Consider the following 19,975-nt stretch of genomic DNA (forward strand, 5'->3'; position numbering starts at 1 on the left):
TCCTGCTTCTAGACCCCAAAATTACCCCAAAATCCCAATTTCTGACCCCAAAAACCCACTTTAGGTGCCCAAAAGCCACTTTTCTGACCCCAAAAAGCCCCTTTCAGAGCCCAAATTCTGCTTCTAGACCCCAGAATTACCCCAAAAAGCCCCTTTCTGACCCCAAAATCCCACTATCTGAGCCCAAATCCTGCTTCTAGACCCCACAATTACCCCAAAATCCCCCTTTCTGACCCCAAAAACGGAATTTCTGACCCCAAAAACCTCCTTTCTGACCCCAAAAACCCCCTTTCTGACCCCAAAAACCCCCATAAATCGACATAAATGACTCCAAAAAGCCCCTTTCTGACCCCAAAATCCCCCTTTCTGACCCCAAAAACCCCTTTTCTGACCCCAAAAACAGACTTTTTGAGCCCAAATCCTGCTTCTAGACCCCAAAATTACCCCCAAAAACCCACTCCCAGACCCCAAAATCGCCCTTTCTGAGCCCAGAAACCCCACTTAGGATCCCAAAATCCCACTGTCTGAGCCCAAATCCTGCTTCTAGACCCCCAAATTACCCCAAAAAGCCCCTTTTTGACCCCAAAAAGCCCCTTTCTGACCCCAAAATCCCCCTTTCTGACCCCAAAATCCCACTATCTGAGCCCAAATCCTGCTTCTAGACCCCAAAATTACCCCCAAATCCCCCTTTCTGACCCCAAAAACGGACTTTCTGACCCCAAAAACCCCTTTTCTGACCCCAAAAACCCCTATAAATTGACATAAATGACCCCAAAAAGACCATTTCTGAGCCCAAATCCTGCTTCTAGACCCCCAAATTACCCCCAAAACCCACTCCCAGACCCCAAAATCGCCCTTTCTGACCCCAAAATCTGACTCTCAGAACCCAAAAGTACCCCAAAATCCTATTCCCCCCTATGGGGCAGCCCCCATTGATCCCTATGGGTCAGCCCCCCATTCATCCCTATGGGGCAGCCCCCCATTGATCCCTATGGGGCCGGCTGACAGCACCCCCCCATTGATCCCTATGGGTCATCCCCCCATTCATCCCTATGTGTCATCCCCCCATTGATCCTTATGGAGCATCCCCCCATTGATCCCTATGGGTCATGCCCCCATTGATCCCTATGGGGCGAGCATCCCCCCATTGATCCCTATGGAGCATCCCCCCATTCACCCCTATGGGTCAGCCCCCCATTGATCCCTATGGGGCCGGCTGACAGCACCCCCCCATTGATCCCTATGGGTCATCCCCCCATTCATCCCTATGTGTCATCCCCCCATTGATCCTTATGGAGCATCCCCCCATTGATCCCTATGGGTCATGCCCCCATTGATCCCTATGGGGCGAGCATCCCCCCATTGATCCCTATGGAGCATCCCCCCATTCACCCCTATGGGTCAGCCCCCCATTGATCCCTATGTGTCATCCCCCCATTGATCCCTATGGGGCATCCCCCCATTCATCCCTATGGGGCAGCCCCCCATTCATCTCTATGGGTCAGCTCCTATTTCCCCCTATGGGTCAGCCCCCTTTGGGTCAGCCCCCATTCATCCCTATGGGTCAGCCCCCCATTGATCCCTATGGGTCAGTCCCCATTCATCCCTATGGCTCAGCCCCCCATTGATCCCTATGTGTCATCCCCCCATTCACCCCTATGTGTCATCCCCCCATTCACCCCTATGTGTCATCCCCCCATTGATCCCTATGGGTCAGCCCCCCATTGATCCCTATGGGTCAGCCCCCATTGATCCCTATGGGTCATCCCCCCATTGATCCCTATGGGTCATCCCCCCATTGATCCCTATGGGGCAGCCCCCCATTGATCCCTATGGGTCAGCCCCCATTCACCCCTATGGGTCAGGCCCCCATTGATCCCTATGGGTCAGCCCCCATTCACCCCTATGGGTCATCCCCCCATTGATCCCTATGGGTCAGGCCCCCATTCATCCCTATGTGTCATCCCCCCATTGATCCCTATGGATCATCCCCCCATTGATCCCTATGGGTCATCCCCCCATTGATCCCTATGGAGCATCCCCCCATTCACCCCTATGGGGCAGCCCCCCATTGATCCCTATGGGGCCGGCTCACAGCGCCCCCCCATTCATCCCTATAGGTCAGCCCCCATTCATCCCTATGGGGCAGCCCCCATTCATCCCTATGGGTCAGCCCCCCATTCATCCCTATGGGGCAGCCCCCTATGTTTCAGCCCCCATTCATCCCTATGGGTCAACCTCTATTCCCCCCTATGGGGCAGCCCCTATGGGTCAGCCCCCATTCATCCCTATGGGTCAGCCCCCCATTCATCCCTATGGGTCATTCCCCCATTGATCCCTATGTGTCATCCCCCCATTGATCCCTATGGGGCAGCCCCCTATGGGTCAGCCCCCATTGGTCCCTATGGGTCAGCCCCTATTCCCCCCTATAGGGCAATCCCTATTCCCCCCTATGGGGCAGCCCCCTATGGGTCAGCCCCCATTCATCCCTATGGGTCAGCCCCCATTTATTCCTATGGGGCAGCCCCCTATGGGTCATCCCCCCATTGATCCCTATGGGGCCAGCTGACAGCGCCCCCCCATTGATCCCTATGGAGCATCCCCCCATTCACCCCTATGTGTCATCCCCCCATTGATCCCTATGGGGCCGGCTGACAGCGCCCCCTGGCGTCCCGTTGTAGCGGTGCAGGAGGAGCGGCAGCGGGGGAAGGAGAAGGACGGGGACGAGGGGGGGGTGGCGACCCCCGAGGAGATGCCGGTAGAACGGATCCTCGATGCGGAAATGGCCGTAGAGCTCAAGTCACAGCAGGGAGTGGATGGAGCGGGGGGGGGATCGGTGAGGGGGATATAGGGTTATATGGGGTGATATGGGCATTATAGGGTTGTATGGGGGGGATATGGGGGGATATGGGGAGATATGGGGGGTAAATGGGGAGATATGGGGTGTGGAAAGGCTATAGAGGGGGATATGGGGGGATATAGGGGGCATATGGTGGGAAATGTGGGGGATAAAGGGCTGTAGGGGGGGATATAGGGGGGATATGGGGTTATATGGGGGGATATGGGGTTATATGGGGTTATATGGGGGGATATGGGGAGATATGGGGCAGAAATGAAGGGATATGGGGGGGATATGGGGTTATATGGGGGGGATATGGGGTTATATGGGGGGATATGGGGTTATATGGGGGGATATGGGGGGATATGGGGGGGATATTGGGTTATATGGGGAGATATGGGGGGGGTATGGGGGGATATGGGGGGATATGGGGTTATATGGGGGGATAGGGGGTTATATAGGGGGGGTAATGGGGGGATATGGGGGGATATGGGGGGTAAATGGGGGGATAGGGGGGGATATAGGGGGGATATGAGGTTATATGGGGGGATAGGGGGGGATATGGGGTTGAATGGGGGGGATATGGGGGGGATAGGGGGGGATATGGGGTTATATGGGGGGGATATGGGGTTATATGGGGGGATATGGGGTTATATGGGGGGATATGTGGAGCTCAAGTCACAGCAGGGAGTGGATGGAGCGGGGGGGGGATCGGTGAGGGCTAGGGGATATATGGGGTTATATGGGGCAGAAAAGGGGGGATATGGGGGCGATAGGGGGGGATATGGGGTTATATGGGGGGATATGGGGTTATATGGGGTTATATGGGGGGATATGGGGTGGATATGGGGTTATATGGGGGATATGGGGTTATATGGGGGGATATGGGGGGAATATGGGGGGATATGGGGGGTAAGTGGGGGGATATGGGGTTATATGGGGGGATAGGGGGGGATATGGGGGGATATGGGGGGGGATATGGGGGGATATGGGGCAGAAATGAAGGGATATGGGGGGGATATGGGGTTATATGGGGGGATATGAGGGTGTATGGGGGGTAAATGGGGAGATATGGGGGGAATATGGGGGGATATGGGGGGGTATGGGGGGGATATGGGGTTATATGGGGGGGTATGGGGGGATATGGGGTTATATGGGGGTATATGGGGTTATAAGGGGGGATATGGGGGGGATATGGGGTTATATGGGGTTATATGGGGTTATATGGGGGGATATGTGGAGCTCAAGTCACAGCAGGGAGTGGATGGAGCGGGGGGGAGATCGGTGAGGGGGTTATATGGGGGGATATGGGGTTATATGGGGGGATATGGGGTTATATGGGGGGATATGGGGTTATATGGGGGGATATGGGGTGGATATGGGGTTATATGGGGGGATATGGGGGGGTATGGGGGGGATAGGGGGGGATATAGGGGGGATATGGGGTTATATGGGGGGATATGGGGTTATATGGGGGGTAAGTGGGGGGATATGGGGGGATAGGGGGGGATATAGGGGGGATATGAGGTTATATGGGGGGATAGGGGGGGATATAGGGGGGATATGGGGGGGATATGGGGTTATATGGGGGGATGGGGGGGATATAGGGGGTATATGGGGTTATAAGGGGGGGATATGGGGTTATATGGGGGGATAGGGGGGGATATAGGGTTATATGGGGGGGATATGGGGGGATATAGGGGGGATGTGGGGTTATATGGGGGGGATATGGGGTTATATGGGGGGATAGGGGGGGATATGGGGCAGAAATGAAGGGATATGGGGGGGGATATGGGGTTATATGGGGGGATATGGGGGGATATGGGGTTATATGGGGGGGATATGGGGGGATATAGGGGGGATGTGGGGTTATATGGGGGGGATATGGGGTTATATGGGGGGATAGGGGGGGATATGGGGCAGAAATGAAGGGATATGGGGGGGGATATGGGGTTATATGGGGGGATATGGGGTTATATGGGGGAATATGGGGGGATAGGGGGGGGATATAGGGTTATATGGGGGGATATGGGGTTATATGGGGCAGAAAAGGGGTTATATGGGGGAATATGGGGGGAATATGGGGTTATATGGGGAGATATGGGGTTATAGGGGGGGATATGGGGTTATATGGGGAGATATGGGGAGATATGGGGCAGAAATGAAGGGATATGGGGGGGGATATGGGGAGATATGGGGGGGATATGGGGGTATATGGGGGGATATGGGGATATATGGGGGGGATATGGGGTTATATGGGGGGATATGGGGGGGTAATGGGGGGATATGGGGTTATATGGGGGGATATGGGGGGATATAGGGGGGATATGGGGTTATATTGGGTTATATGGGTAGATATGGGGGGGGTATGGGGGGATATGGGGTTATATGGGGGGATATGGGGGGGATATGGGGCAGAAATGAAGGGATATGGGGGGATATGGGGTTATATGGGGGGATATGGGGTTATATGGGGCAGAAAAGGGGGGATATGGGGGGGATATGGGGTTATATGGGGGGTAAATGGGGGGATATGGGGGGATATATGGGGTTATATGGGGGGGATATGGGGTTATATGGGGGGATATGTGGAGCTCAAGTCACAGCAGGGAGTGGATGGAGCGGGGGGGGGATCGGTGAGGGATAGGGGATATATGGGGGGATATGGGGGGATATGGGGAGATATGGGGCAGAAATGAAGGGATATGGGGGGAATATGGGGTTATATGGGGGGATATGGGGGGGATATGGGGTTATATGGGGGGATATGGGGGGGATATGGGGTTATATGGGGGCATAGGGGGTTATATGGGGGGATATGGGGTTATATGGGGGGATATGGGGGGATATGGGGGGGATATGGGGTTATATGGGGGGATATGGGGTTATATGGGGTTATATGGGGGGATATGGGGGGATATGGGGGGGATATGGGGTTATATGGGGGGATATGGGGCAGAAATGAAGGGATATGGGGGGGATATGGGGTTATATGGGGGGAATATGGGGGGGATATGGGGTTATATGGAGGGATATGGGGTTATATGGGGCAGAAAAGGGGGGATATGGGGGGGATATGGGGTTATATGGGGGGTAAATGGGGGGATATGGGGGGATATAGGGGATATATGGGGTTATATGGGGGGATATGGGGTTATATGGGGGGGATGGGGGGGATATGGGGTTATATGGGGTTATATGGGGGGTTATATGGGGGGATATGGGGTTATAAGGGGGGGATATGGGGTTATATGGGGGATATGGGGTTATATGGGGGGATATGGGGCAGAAATGAAGGGATATGGGGGGGATATGGGATTATATGGGGGGATATGGGGTTATATGGGGGGATATGGGGTTATATGGGGGGATATGGGGTTATATGGGGTTATATGGGGGGATATGGGGTTATATGGGGGATATGGGGTTATAGAGGGTTATAGGAGGGTATTTAGGGTGGTAATGGGGGGATATGGGGTTATATGGGGAGATATGGGGTTATATAAGGTTATATGGGGTTATATGGGGGGATATGGGGGGGATATGGGGGGATATGGGGTTATATGGGGGGATATGGGGTTATATGGGGGGATATGGGGCAGAAATGAAGGGATATGGGGGGATATGGGGCTATAGGGGGGGATATGGGAGGGATATGGGGATATAAGGGGTTATATGGGGGGGATATGGGGTTATGGGGGGGGATATGGGGTTATATGGGGGGTATGGGGGGATATGGGGTTATATGGGGTTATATGGGGGGATATGGGGTTATATGGGGGGATATGGGGTTATATGGGGGGATATGGGGGGATATGGGGTTATATGGGGGGATATGGGGTTATATGGGGTTGTATGGGGGGATAGGGGGTTATATGGGGTTATATGGGGAGATATGGGGCAGAAATGAAGGGATATGGGGGGGGATATGGGGAGATATGGGGGGGATATAGGGTGATATGGGGGGATATGGGGTTATATGGGGAGATATGGGGTTATATGGGGGGATATGGGGGGGTATGGGGGGGGATATGGGGAGATATGGGGGGATATGGGGTTATATGGGGGGAATATGGGGTTGTATGGGGGGGATATGGGGGTATATGGGGTTATATGGGGGTATATGGGGTTATATGGGGGGATATGGGGTTATATGGGGGGGATATGGGGTTATATGGGGGGATATGGGGTTATATGGGGGGATATGGGGTTATATGGGGGGTAAATGGGGGGATATGGGGGGATATAGGGGATATATGGGGTTATATGGGGGTCTATGGGGTTATATGGGGGGATATGGGGTTATATGGGGGGATATGGGGGGATATGGGGGAATATGGGGTTATATGGGGGGATATGGGGCAGAAATGAAGGGATATGGGGCAGAAATGAAGGGATATGGGGGGGATATGGGGTTATATGGGGAGATATGTGGTTATATGGGGGTCTATGGGGTTGTATGGGGGGGTAATGGTGGGATATGGGGTTATATGGGGGGATATGGGGGGGATATGGGGTTATATGGGGGGATATGGGGAGATATGGGGGGATATGGGGCAGAAAAGGGGGGATATGGGGGGGTACGGTTGGGTTATAGGGTTATATGGGGGGATATGGGGTTATATGGGGGGATATGGGGGGATATGTGGAGCTCAAGTCACAGCAGGGAGTGGATGGAGCGGGGGGGGGATCGGTGAGGGGTAGGGGATATATGGGGTTTTAGGGGGGGTATGGGGGGGTATGGGGGGGTATGGGGGGGTATGGGGCAGAAAAGGGGGGATATGGGGGGAATATGGGGTTATATGGGGGGATATGGGGGGATATAGGGGGGATATGGGGTTATATTGGGTTATATGGGGACATATGGGTGGGGTATGGGGGGATATGGGGGGGATATGGGGTTATATGGGGGGATATGGGGGGATATAGGGGGGATATGGGGTTATATTGGGTTATATGGGGACATATGGGTGGGGTATGGGGGGATATGGGGGGGATATGGGGTTATATGGGGGGATATGGGGTTATAGGGTTATATGGGGGGATATGGGGGGGTATGGGGGGATATGGGGGGGATATGGGGGGTTATAGGGTTATATGGGGGGGTATGGGGTTATATGGGGGGATATGGGGTTATATGGGGGGATATGGGGCAGAAAAGGGGGGATATGGGGGGGATATGGGGTTATATGGAGGGTAAATGGGGGGATATGGGGGGATATATGGGGTTATATGGGGGGATATGGGGTTATATGGGGGGGATGGGGGGGATATGGGGTTATATGGGGGGATATGGGGTTATATGGGGGGATATGGGGTTATATGGGGGGATATGGGGTTATATGGGGGGATATGGGGTTATATGGGGAGATATGGGGTTATATGGGGGGATATGGGGTTATATGGGGGGATATGTGGAGCTCAAATCACAGCAGGGAGTGGATGGAGCGGGGGGGGGATCGGTGAGGGATAGGGGATATATGGGGGGATATGGGGTTATATGGGGGGGATATGGGAGGATATGGGGTTATATGGGGGGATATGGGGGGTCCTATGGGGGTTATGGTTCCCATGGGGGGTTATGGGGTAGCTATGGGTCCCATATAGGTTCTATGGGGTGGCTGTGGGTCCCATGGGAGGGTTATAGGGTGGTTATGGGTCCCATGGGGGTTATGGGTCCCATGGGGGGGTTATGGGTCTCATAGGTGGGTTATGGGTCCCATATGGGTCCTATGGGGTGGCTATGGGTCCCATGGGGGGGGTTATGGGTCCTATTGGGTGGTTATGGGGTGGCTATGGGTCCTATGGGGTGGCTATGGGTCCCATATGGGTCCAATGGGGTCTGTAGGTCCCATGGGGTGGCTATGGGTCCCATATGGGTCCTATGGGGTGGCTATGGGTCCTATGGGGGGTTATGGGTCCTATGGGGTGGCTATGGGTCCCATGGGGTGGCTATGGGTCCCATATGGGTCCAATGGGGTGGCTGTGGGTCCCATGGGGGGGTTATGGGTCCCATATGGGTCCAATGGGGGTCTGGGGGTCCCATGGGGTGGCTATGGGTCCCATATGGGTCCTATGGGGTGGCTATGGGTCCCATGGGGGGGTTATGGGGTAGCTATGGGTCCCATGGGGGGGTTATGGGGTGGCTATGGGTCCCATGGGGGGTTATGGGTCCCATATAGCTCCTATGGGGTGGCTATGGGTCCCATATGGGTCCTATGGGGTGGCTATGGGTCCCATATAGGTTCTATGGGGTGGCTGTGGGTCCTATGGGGTGGCTATGGGGTGGCTATGGGTCCCATATAGGTTCTATGGGGTGGCTATGGGACCCATGGGGTGGCTATGGGTCCCATGGGTCTCATAGAGGGGTTATGGGTCCTATGGGGTGGCTATGGGTCCCATGGGGGGGTTATGGGGTGGCTATGGGTCCCATATAGGTTCTATGGGGTGGCTATGGGTCCCATATGGGTCCCATGGGGGTTATGGGTCCCATGGGGGGGTTGTGGGGTCTCCCCCCCCCCCCGTGGTTCTGACCCCCCCCCCTTTATCAGCCCAATGACCCGGTGGGGTCCCATAGGGGTCCTATGGGGTGGCTGTGGGTCCCATGGGGGGGGTTATGGGTCCTATTGGGTGGTTATGGGGTGGCTGTGGGTCCCATGGGGGGGTTGTGGGTCCTATAGGGGGGTTATGGGGTGGTTATGGGGTGGCTATGGGTCCCATATGGGTCCCATGGGGGTTATGGGTCCTATGGGGTGGCTGTGGGTCCCATATAGGTTCTATGGAGTGGCTATGGGTCCTATGGGGTGGCTATGGGTCCCATATAGGTTCTATGGGGTGGTTATGGGTCCCATGGGGTGGTTCTGGGTCTCATAGGTGGGTTATGGGTCCCATATGGGTCCTATGGGGTGGCTGTGGGTCCCTTGGGGGGGTTATGGGTCCCATATGGGTCCAATGGGGGGGTCAGGGGTCCCATATAGGTTCTATGGGGGGGTTATGGGTCCCATATGGATTCTATGGGGTGGTTATGGGGTGGCTATGGGTCCTATGGGGTTGCTGTGGGTCCCATATGGGTCCTATGGGGTGGCTGTGGGTCCTATGGGGTGGCTATGGGTCCCATATGGGTCCTATGGGGTGGCTATGGGTCCCATATGGGTCCTATGGGGTGGCTATGGGTCCCATATAGGTCCCATGGGGTGGTTATGGGGTGGCTGTGGGTCCCATGGGGTGGCTATGGGTCCCATATAGGTTCTATGGGGTGGCTATGGGTCCTATGGAGTGGCTATGGGTCCCATATGGGTCCTATGGGGTGGCTATGGGTCCCATGGGGGGGTTATGGGGTGGCTGTGGGTCCCATATGGGTCCTATGGGGTGGCTGTGGGTCCCATATGGGTCCTATGGGGTGGCTGTGGGTCCCATGGGGGGGTTATGGGGTCTCCCCCCCCCCGTGGTTCTGACCCCCCCCCCTTTATCAGCCCAATGACCCGGTGACCAACATCTGCCAGGCCGCCGACCGGCAGCTCTTCACCCTGGTCGAGTGGGCCAAGAGGATCCCAAGGTTCTCAGCGCTGCCATTGGACGACCAGGTCATCCTGCTCAGGGCCGGTGAGTCACTTATGGGGCTGCCCCATAGATGGGTCACTTATGGGGCTGACCCATAGATAGGTATAGTGGGGCCCCATAGAGAGGTATATGGGTATATGGGGTGGGTTATGGGTTATGGGGCTGCCATTGGACGACCAGGTCATCCTGCTCAGGGCCGGTGAGTCACTTGGGGGGCTGCCCCATAGATCCTTACTTATGGGGCTGACCCATAGAGAGTTACATGGGGGGCCCCCATAGATATAGTGGGGCCTATGGAATGGCTATGGGTTATGGGGCTGCCATTGGACGACCAGGTCATCCTGCTCAGGGCCGGTGAGTCACTTGGGGGGCTGCCCCATAGATGGGTCACTTATGGGGCTGCCCCATAGATGGGTCACTTATGGGGCTGCCCCATAGATTGATAGATGGGGGGCCTATGGGATGGAGGTGCCCCATAGAGGGGTATATGGGATGGGTTATGGGTTATGGGGCTGCCATTGGACGACCAGGTCATCCTGCTCAGGGCCGGTGAGTCACTTGGGGGGCTGCCCCATAGATGGGTCACTTATGGGGCTGACCCATAGAGGGGTATATGGGATGGGTTATGGGGTGGGCCAAGAGAATCCCCAGGTTCTCTGCGCTCCCATTGGACGACCAGGTCATCCTGCTCAGGGCCGGTGAGTCACTTGTGGGGCTGCCCCATAGATGGGCACTTATGGGGCTGACCCATAGGTGGTCACTTATGGGGCTGACCCTTAGATAGGTATAGGAGAGTCTATAGGGTCTATAGGGTGGGCCAAGAGGATCCCGCGCTTCTCAGCTCTGCCACTGGATGACCAGATGCTCTATGGGGCAGGATCTATGGGGCAGGCAGGATCTATGGGGCAGGCTCTATCTATGGGGCAGGATCTATAGGTCTGACGCTGTGGGTCTGCCCTATAGGTTGGAACGAGCTGCTGATCGCGTCGTTCTCCCATCGCTCCATTGCTGTTCAGGACGGGGCAGGATCTATGGGGCAGGCTCTATCTATGGGGCAGGATCTATGGGGCAGGATCTATGGGGCAGGCTCTATGGGTCTGACTGAGGTTATGGGTCTGCCCTATAGGTTGGAACGAGCTGCTGATCGCGTCGTTCTCCCACCGTTCCATTGCTGTTCAGGACAGGGCAGGATCTATGGGGCAGGATCTATGGGGCAGGCTCTATCTATGGGGCAGGCTCTATGGGTCTGACTGAGGTTATGGGTCTGCCCCATAGGTTGGAACGAGCTGCTGATCGCCTCCTTTTCCCACCGCTCCATTGCTGTTCAGGACGGGGCAGGATCTATGGGGCAGGATCTATGGGGCAGGCAGGATCTATGGGGCAGGCTCTATCTATGGGGCAGGATCTATGGGGCAGGCAGGATCTATGGGGCAGGCTCTATCTATGGGGCAGGATCTATGGGGCAGGCTCTATGGGGCAGGATCTATGGGGCAGGCAGGATCTATGGGGCAGGATCTATGGGGCAGGATCTATCTATGGGGCAGGCTCTATCTATGGGGCAGGCTCTATGGGTCTGACGCTGTGGGTCTGCCCCATAGGTTGGAACGAGCTCCTCATCGCGTCCTTCTCCCACCGCTCCATTGCTGTTCAGGACGGGGCAGGATCTATGGGGCAGGCAGGATCTATGGGGCAGGCAGGATCTATGGGGCAGGCAGGATCTATGGGGCAGGATCTATGGGGCAGGATCTATGGGGCAGGCAGGATCTATGGGGCAGGATCTATGGGGCAGGATCTATGGGGCAGGATCTATGGGGCAGGATCTATGGGGCAGGCAGGATCTATGGGGCAGGCTCTATCTATGGGGCAGGCTCTATCTATGGGGCAGGCTCTATGGGTCTGACGCTGTGGGTCTGCCCCATAGGTTGGAATGAGCTCCTCATCGCCTCCTTTTCCCATCGCTCCATTGCTGTTCAGGACGGGGCAGGATCTATGGGGCAGGATCTATGGGGCAGGCAGGATCTATGGGGCAGGCAGGATCTATGGGGCAGGATCTATGGGGCAGGATCTATGGGGCAGGCTCTATGGGGCAGGCTCTATCTATGGGGCAGGATCTATGGGGCAGGCAGGATCTATGGGGCAGGATCTATGGGGCAGGATCTATGGGGCAGGCAGGATCTATGGGGCAGGCTCTATCTATGGGGCAGGATCTATGGGGCAGGCAGGATCTATGGGGCAGGATCTATGGGGCAGGCAGGATCTATGGGGCAGGCTCTATCTATGGGGCAGGATCTATGGGGCAGGCAGGATCTATGGGGCAGGCAGGATCTATGGGGCAGGCTCTATCTATGGGGCAGGCAGGATCTATGGGGCAGGATCTATGGGTCTGACGCTGTGGGTCTGCCCCATAGGTTGGAACGAGCTCCTGATCGCCTCCTTCTCCCATCGCTCCATTGCTGTTCAGGACGGGATCCTTCTGGCCACGGGGCTCCACGTCCATCGCAGCAGCGCACACAGCGCCGGCGTCGGGGCCATCTTCGACAGGTTGGGGGGCTGGACCCATAGATCGACCCATAAGTGGGGTTATGGGGTGGTATTGGGGGCCCTGAGCCATAGATTGACCCATAAGTGGGATAAGGGAGGGGGCTGGACCCATAGATTGACCCATAAGTGGGGTTAGGGGGGGTTATGGGGTGGTATTGGGGTGGTATTGGGGTCCCTGACCCATAGATTGACCCATAAGTGGGATAAGGGGAAGGGCTGGACCCATAGATTGACCCATAAGTGGGATAAGGGGGGGCCCTGACCCATAGATTGACCCATAAGTGGGGTTAGGGGGGGTTATGGGGTGGTATTGGGGTCCCTGAGCCATAGATTGACCCATAAGTGGGATAAGGGGGGTGGGGGTGACCCACAGATTGACCCATAAGTGGGATAAGTGGGGGGGGGGGGGTCTATGGGGGGTGACCCATAGATTGACCCATAAGTGGGGTTAGGGGGTCATATTGGGGTCTCTGAGCCATAGATTGACCCATAAGTGGGATAAGGGGGGGGGGTGACCCATAGATTGACCCATAAGTGGGGTTATGGGGTCGTATTGGGGTCCCTGACCCATAGATGCTGGGGTTAGGGAGGTCCCTGCCCCATAAGTGCTGTCCCTGCCCCATAGATTGACCCATAAGTGGGATAAGGGGGGACCCTGACCCATAGATTGACCCATAAGTGGGGTTAGGGGGGGTTATGGGGTGGTATTGGGGTCCCTGCCCCATAGATTGACCCATAAGTGGGATAAGGGGGGGGGGGTGACCCATAGATTGACCCATAAGTGGGGTTAGGGGGGGAGCTGACCCATAGATTGACCCATAAGTGGGGTTATGGGGGGTTATGGGGTGGTATTGGGGTGGTATTGGGGTCCCTGACCCATAGATTGACCCATAAGTGGGATAAGGGGGGACCCTGCCCCATAGATTGACCCATAAGTGGGATAAGGGGGGGGGGGGTGACCCATAGATTGACCCATAAGTGGGTTGGGGGGGTCTCTGCCCCATAAGTGTCCCTGCCCCATAAGTGCTGTCCCTGCCCCATAAGTGGGGTCTCTGCCCCATAAGTGCTGTCCCTGCCCCATAAGTGTCCCTGCCCCATAAGTGTCCCTGCCCCATAAGTGGGGTTCCTGCCCCATATATTGACCCATAAGTGCTGTCCCTGCCCCATAAGTGCCGTCCCTGCCCCATAAGTGGGGTCTCTGCCCCATAGATTGGCCCATAAGTGGGCTTATGGGGGTCCCTGCCCTATAAGTGCTGTCCCTGCCCCATAAGTTCTGTCCCTGCCCCATAAGTGCCGTCCCTGCCCCATAAGTGGGGTCTCTGCCCCATAAGTGCTGTCCCTGTCCCATAAGTGCTGTTCCTGCCCCATAAGTGGGGTCTCTGCCCCATAAGTGCCGTCCCTGCCCCATAAGTGCTGTCCCTGCCCCATAAGTGGGGTCCCTGCCCCATAAGTGCTGTCCCTGCCCCATAAGTGGGGTCCCTGCCCCATAAGTGCTGTCCCTGCCCCATAAGTGGGGTCTCTGCCCCATAGATTGACCCATAAGTGGGGTTATGGGTGTCCCTGCCCCATAAGTGCCGTCCCTGCCCCATAAGTGCCGTCCCTGCCCCATAAGTGCCGTCCCTGCCCCATAAGTGCCGTCCCTGCCCCACACATCAGGGTTCTGACGGAGCTGGTGTCGAAGATGCGGGACATGAGGATGGACAAGACGGAGCTGGGCTGCCTCAGGGCCATCATCCTCTTTAACCCAGGTACTTATAGGGCCATATAGGATCCTATAGGGTCTTATAGGGTCCTTATGGGGTCCTTATGGGGTTATAGGGTCACTATGGGGTCACTATGGGGTCCTTATGGGGTTATGGGGTCCCTATGGGGTCCTTATGGGGTCCTTATAGGGTTATAGGGTCACTATGGGGTCTCTATGGGGTCCTTATGGGTTTATGGGGTCTCTATGGGGTCCTATAGGGTCCTTATGGGGTCCTTATGGGGTTATGGGGTCCCTATGGGGTCCTTATGGGGTCCTTATGGGTTTATGGGGTCCCTATGGGGTCCTTATGGGGTTATGGGGTCTCTATGGGGTCCTTATGGGGTCCTTATAGGGTTATGGGGTCACTATGGGGTCCCCATGGGGTCCCTATGGGGTCCTTATAGGGTTATGGGATCACTATGGGGTCCTATAGGGTCCCTATGGGGTCCTTATGGGGTTATGGGGTCACTATGGGGTCCCTATGGGGTCCTTATGGGGTTATGGGGTCCCTATGGGGTCCCTATGGGGTCCTTATAGGGTTATGGGGTCCCTATGGAGCCCTTATGGGGTTATAGGGTCACTATGGGGTCCCTATGGGGTCCTTATGGGGTTATGGGGTCACTATGGGGTCCCTATGGGGTCCTTATGGGGTTATGGGGTCACTATGGGGTCCCTATGGGGTCCTTATGGGGCTATGGGGTCACTATGGGGTCCTTATGGGGTCCTTATGGGGTTATGGGGTCACTATGGTGTCCCTATGGGGTCCTTATGGGGTTAGGGGGTCACTATGGGGTCCCTATGGGGTCCTTATGGGGTTATGGGGTCACTATGGGGTCCTTATGGGGTTATGGGCTCAATATGGGGTCTCTATGGGGTCCTTATGGGTTTATGGGGTCACTATGGGGTCCCTATGGGGTCCTTATGGGGTCCTTATAGGGTTATGGGGTCACTATGGGGTCCTTATGGGGTTATGGGGTCCCTATGGGGTCCTTATGGGGTTATGGGGTCACTATGGGGTCCCTGTGGGGTCCTTATAGGGTTATAGGGTCCCTATGGGGTCCCTATGGGGTCCTTATGGGGTTATGGTGTCACTATGGGGTCCCTATGGGGTCCCTATGGGGTCCTTATGGGGTTATGGTGTCACTATGGGGTCCCTATGGGGTCCTTATGGGGTTATGGTGTCACTATGGGGTCCCTATGGGGTCCCTATGGGCTTATGGGGTCCTATAGGGTCCTTATGGGGTCCTTATGGGGTTATGGGGTCCCTATGGGGTCCTTATGGGATTATGGGGTCACTATGGGGTCCCTATGGGGTCCCTATGGGGTCCTTATGGGGTTATGGGGTCACTATGGGGTCCCTATGGGGTCCTTATGGGGTTATGGGGTCCCTATGGGGTCATTATATGGTTATAGGGTCACTATGGGGTCCCTATGGGGTCCTTATGGGGTTATAGGGTCCCTATGGGGTCCCTATGGGGTCCTTATGGGTTTATGGGGTCACTATGGGGTCCCTATGGGGTCCTTATGGGGTTATGGGGTCCCTATGGGGTCCCTATGGGGTCCTTATGGGGTTATGGGGTCACTATGGGGTCCCTATGGGGTCCTTATGGGGTTATGGGGTCACTGTGGGGTCCTTATGGGGTCCTTATGGGGTTATGGGGTCCCTATGGGGTCCCTATGGGGTCCTTATGGGGTTATGGGGTCACTATGGGGTCCTTATGGGGTCCTTATAGGGTTATGGGGTCACTATGGTGTCCCTATGGGGTCCTTATGGGGTTATGGGGTCCCTATGGGGTTCCTATGGGGTCCTAATAGGGTTATGGGGTCACTATGGGGTTCCTATGGGGTCCCTATGGGGTCCTTATGGGGTTATGGGGTCCCTATGGGGTCCTTATGGGGTCCTTATAGGGTTATGGGGTCACTATGGGGTCCCTATGGGGTCCTTATAGGGTTATGGGGTCCCTATGGAGCCCTTATGGGGTTATGGGGTCACTATGGGGTCCTTATGGGGTCCTTATGGGCTTATGGGGTCCTTATGGGGTCCTTATGGGGTCCTTATGGGGTTATGGGGTCCCTATGGGGTCCTTATGGGGTCCTTATGGGGTCTCTATGGGGTCCCTATGGGGTCCTTATGGGGTTATGGGGTCACTATGGGGTCCCTATGGGGTCCCTATGGGGTCCTTATAGGGTTATGGGGTCTCTATGGGGTCCTTATGGGGTCCTTATAGGGTTATGGGGTCACTATGGGGTCCCTATGGGGTCCTTATGGGGTCCTTATAGGGTTATGGGGTCTCTATGGGGTCCCTATGGGGTCCTTATGGGGTTATGGGGTCACTATGGGGTCCTTATGGGGTCCCTATGGGATTTATGGGGTTATTAATGGGATTTATGGGGTATATATGGGATTTATGGGGTTATTTATGGGATTTATGGGGTTATTTATGGGATTTATGGGGTTATTTATGGGGTTTATGGGGTTATTTATGGGATTTATGGGGTTATTTATGGGGTTTATGGGGTTATTAATGGGATTTATGGGGTTATTTATGGGATTTATGGGGTTATTTATGGGATTTATGGGGTTATTTATGGGATTTGTGGGGTTATTAATGGGATTTATGGGGTATATATGGGATTTATGGGGTTATTTATGGGATTTATGGGGTTATTTATGGGATTTATGGGGTTATTTATGGGATTTTTGGGGTTATTTATGGGATTTATGGGGTTATTTATGGGATTAATGGGGTTATTAATGGGATTTATGGGGTTATTTATGGGATTAATGGGGTTATTTATGGGATTTGTGGGGTTATTAATGGGATTTATGGGGTTATTTATGGGATTTATGGGGTTATTAATGGGATTTTGGGGTATATATGGGATTTATGGGGTTATTTATGGGATTTATGGGGTTATTAATGGGATTTTTGGGGTTATTTATGGGATTTATGGGGTTATTTATGGGATTTATGGGGTTATTTATGGGGTTTATGGGGTTATTAATGGGATTTATGGGGTTATTTATGGGATTTATGGGGTTATTGATGGGATTTATGGGGTTATTGATGGGATTTATGGGGTTATTAATGGGATTTATGGGGTATATATGGGATTAATGGGGTTATTTATGGGATTTATGGGGTATATATGGGATTTTTGGGGTTATTAATGGGATTTATGGGGTTATTTATGGGATTTATGGGGTATATATGGGATTTATGGGGTTATTTATGGGATTTATGGGGTTATTTATGGGATTTTTGGGGTTATTTATGGGATTTATGGGGTTATTTATGGGATTTATGGGGTTATTAATGGGATTTGTGGGGTTATTTATGGGATTTGTGGGGTTATTTATGGGATTTGTGGGGTTATTTATGGGATATATGGGGTTATTTATGGGATTTATGGGGTATATATGGGATTAATGGGGTTATTAATGGGATTTATGGGGTTATTAATGGGATTTATGGGGTTATTTATGGGATTTATGGGGTTATTGATGGGATTTATGGTATTTATGGGATTTATGGGGTTATTTTGGGATTTGTGGGGTTATTAATGGGATTTATTGGGTTATTTATGGGATTTATGGGGTTATTAATGGGATTTATGGGGTTATGGGATTTATGGGGTTATTTATGGGATTTTTGGGGTTATTTATGGGGTTTATGGGGTTATTTTGGGATTTATGGGGTTATTTATGGGATTTATGGGGTATATATGGGATTTATGGGGTTATTTATGGGATTTATGGGGTTATTTATGGGATTTATGGGGTTATTTATTGGATTTATGGGGTATATATGGGATTTATGGGGTTATTTATGGGATTTATGGGGTATATATGGGATTTATGGGGTTATTAATGGGATTTATGGGGTTATTAATGGGATTTATGGGGTTATTTATGGGATTTATGGGGTTATTTATGGGATTTATGGGGTTATTTATGGGATTTATGGGGTATATATGGGATTTATGGGGTTATTAATGGGATTTATGGGGTTATTTATGGGATTTATTGGGCTATTTATGGGATTTATGGGGTTATTAATGGGATTTATGGGGTTATTAATGGGATTTATGGGGTATATATGGGATTTATGGGGTTATTTATGGGATTAATGGGGTTATTTATGGGATTTATGGGGTTATTGATGGGATTAATGGGGTTATTAATGGGATTTGTGGGGTTATTTATGGGATTTTTGGGGTTATTTATGGGATTTATGGGGTTTTTTGCCCCTTTTCAGACGCCAAAGGGCTTTCGAACCCCGCAGAGGTGGAGGTGCTGCGGGAAAAGGTTTACGCCTCCCTGGAATCCTATTGCAAACAGAAATACCCCGAGCAACAGGGCAGGTCTGACCCCAAAAATACCCAAAAAACACCCTAAAAACCTCAAAAACGCCCCAAAAATACCCCAAAAACCCCAAAAACACCCTAAAAACCTCAAAAACACCCCAAAACACCCAAAAAATGCCCCGAAAACACCCCAAAATCTCCCTGAAAACCCCAAATTAGACCTCAAAAACACCCCAAAAACCCCCAAAATACCCCAAAATACCCCAAAACCACCCCAAAAACACCCTAAAAACCCCAAATTATAACCCAAAAACACCCCCAAAACGGCCCAAAAACCTCAAAATACCCCAAAAACATCCCCCAAAACACCCCAAAAACCTCAAAAACGCCTCAAAAACCCCCCAAAATACCCCAAAAACCTCAAAAAATGCCCCAAAACACCCCAAAAACCCCCAAATTAGACCCCAAAACACCCAAGAAACCTCAAAAACGCCCCAAAAACACCCTAAAAGCCCCCAAAATACCCCAAAAATACCCCAAAAACCTCAAAAACGCCCCAAAATCACCCTAAAAACCCCAAATTAGACCCCAAAAACCCCAAAAATACCCCCAAAACCTCAAAAATGCCCCAAAAAACCCCAAAAATGCCCCGAAAACACCCCAAAAACCCTCAAAATACCCCAAAAACCTCAAAAAACGCCCCAAAACACCCCAAAAACCCCCAAAATACCCCAAAAACACCCCAAAATACCCCCAAAACCCCCAAAATCACCCTAAATGACCCAAAATCGCCTTTTTTCACCCCAAATCCTGTAGGTTCGCCTCAATCCCCCCCAACCCTGCCCTTGATTGACCCCAAAATCCCACAAATTGACCCCCAAATTCGCCCCCAAAACCCCCCAAATCCCCCTCAAAATCCCCCTCTAAACCCCCAAAACCCCATAAAACCCCCCAAAATGCCCCAAAATGACCCAAAATCTCCA

At 53.4% G+C, this 19,975-nt stretch overlaps 1 protein-coding gene across 1 annotated transcript in view; it reads left to right on the top strand.

Annotated features, from left to right (window-relative positions):
* The window catches only part of RXRB (retinoid X receptor beta), a 44,346-nt gene that overhangs the window by 22,189 nt on the left and 2,182 nt on the right, over nucleotides 1-19,975 (top strand). The window contains exons 5-9 of the mRNA XM_085532669.1: nucleotides 2,682-2,836; nucleotides 10,312-10,441; nucleotides 12,808-12,940; nucleotides 14,597-14,688; nucleotides 18,944-19,049. Of these exons, the coding sequence (XP_085388795.1) occupies nucleotides 2,682-2,836; nucleotides 10,312-10,441; nucleotides 12,808-12,940; nucleotides 14,597-14,688; nucleotides 18,944-19,049 (616 nt within the window). The remainder of the gene's footprint in view (nucleotides 1-2,681; nucleotides 2,837-10,311; nucleotides 10,442-12,807; nucleotides 12,941-14,596; nucleotides 14,689-18,943; nucleotides 19,050-19,975) is intronic.

This window comes from Coturnix japonica, unplaced genomic scaffold, assembly GCF_054131305.1.
Source record: "Coturnix japonica strain WE unplaced genomic scaffold, WE-NBRP24 Scf050, whole genome shotgun sequence".
Classification (NCBI taxonomy): Eukaryota; Metazoa; Chordata; class Aves; order Galliformes; family Phasianidae; genus Coturnix; species Coturnix japonica.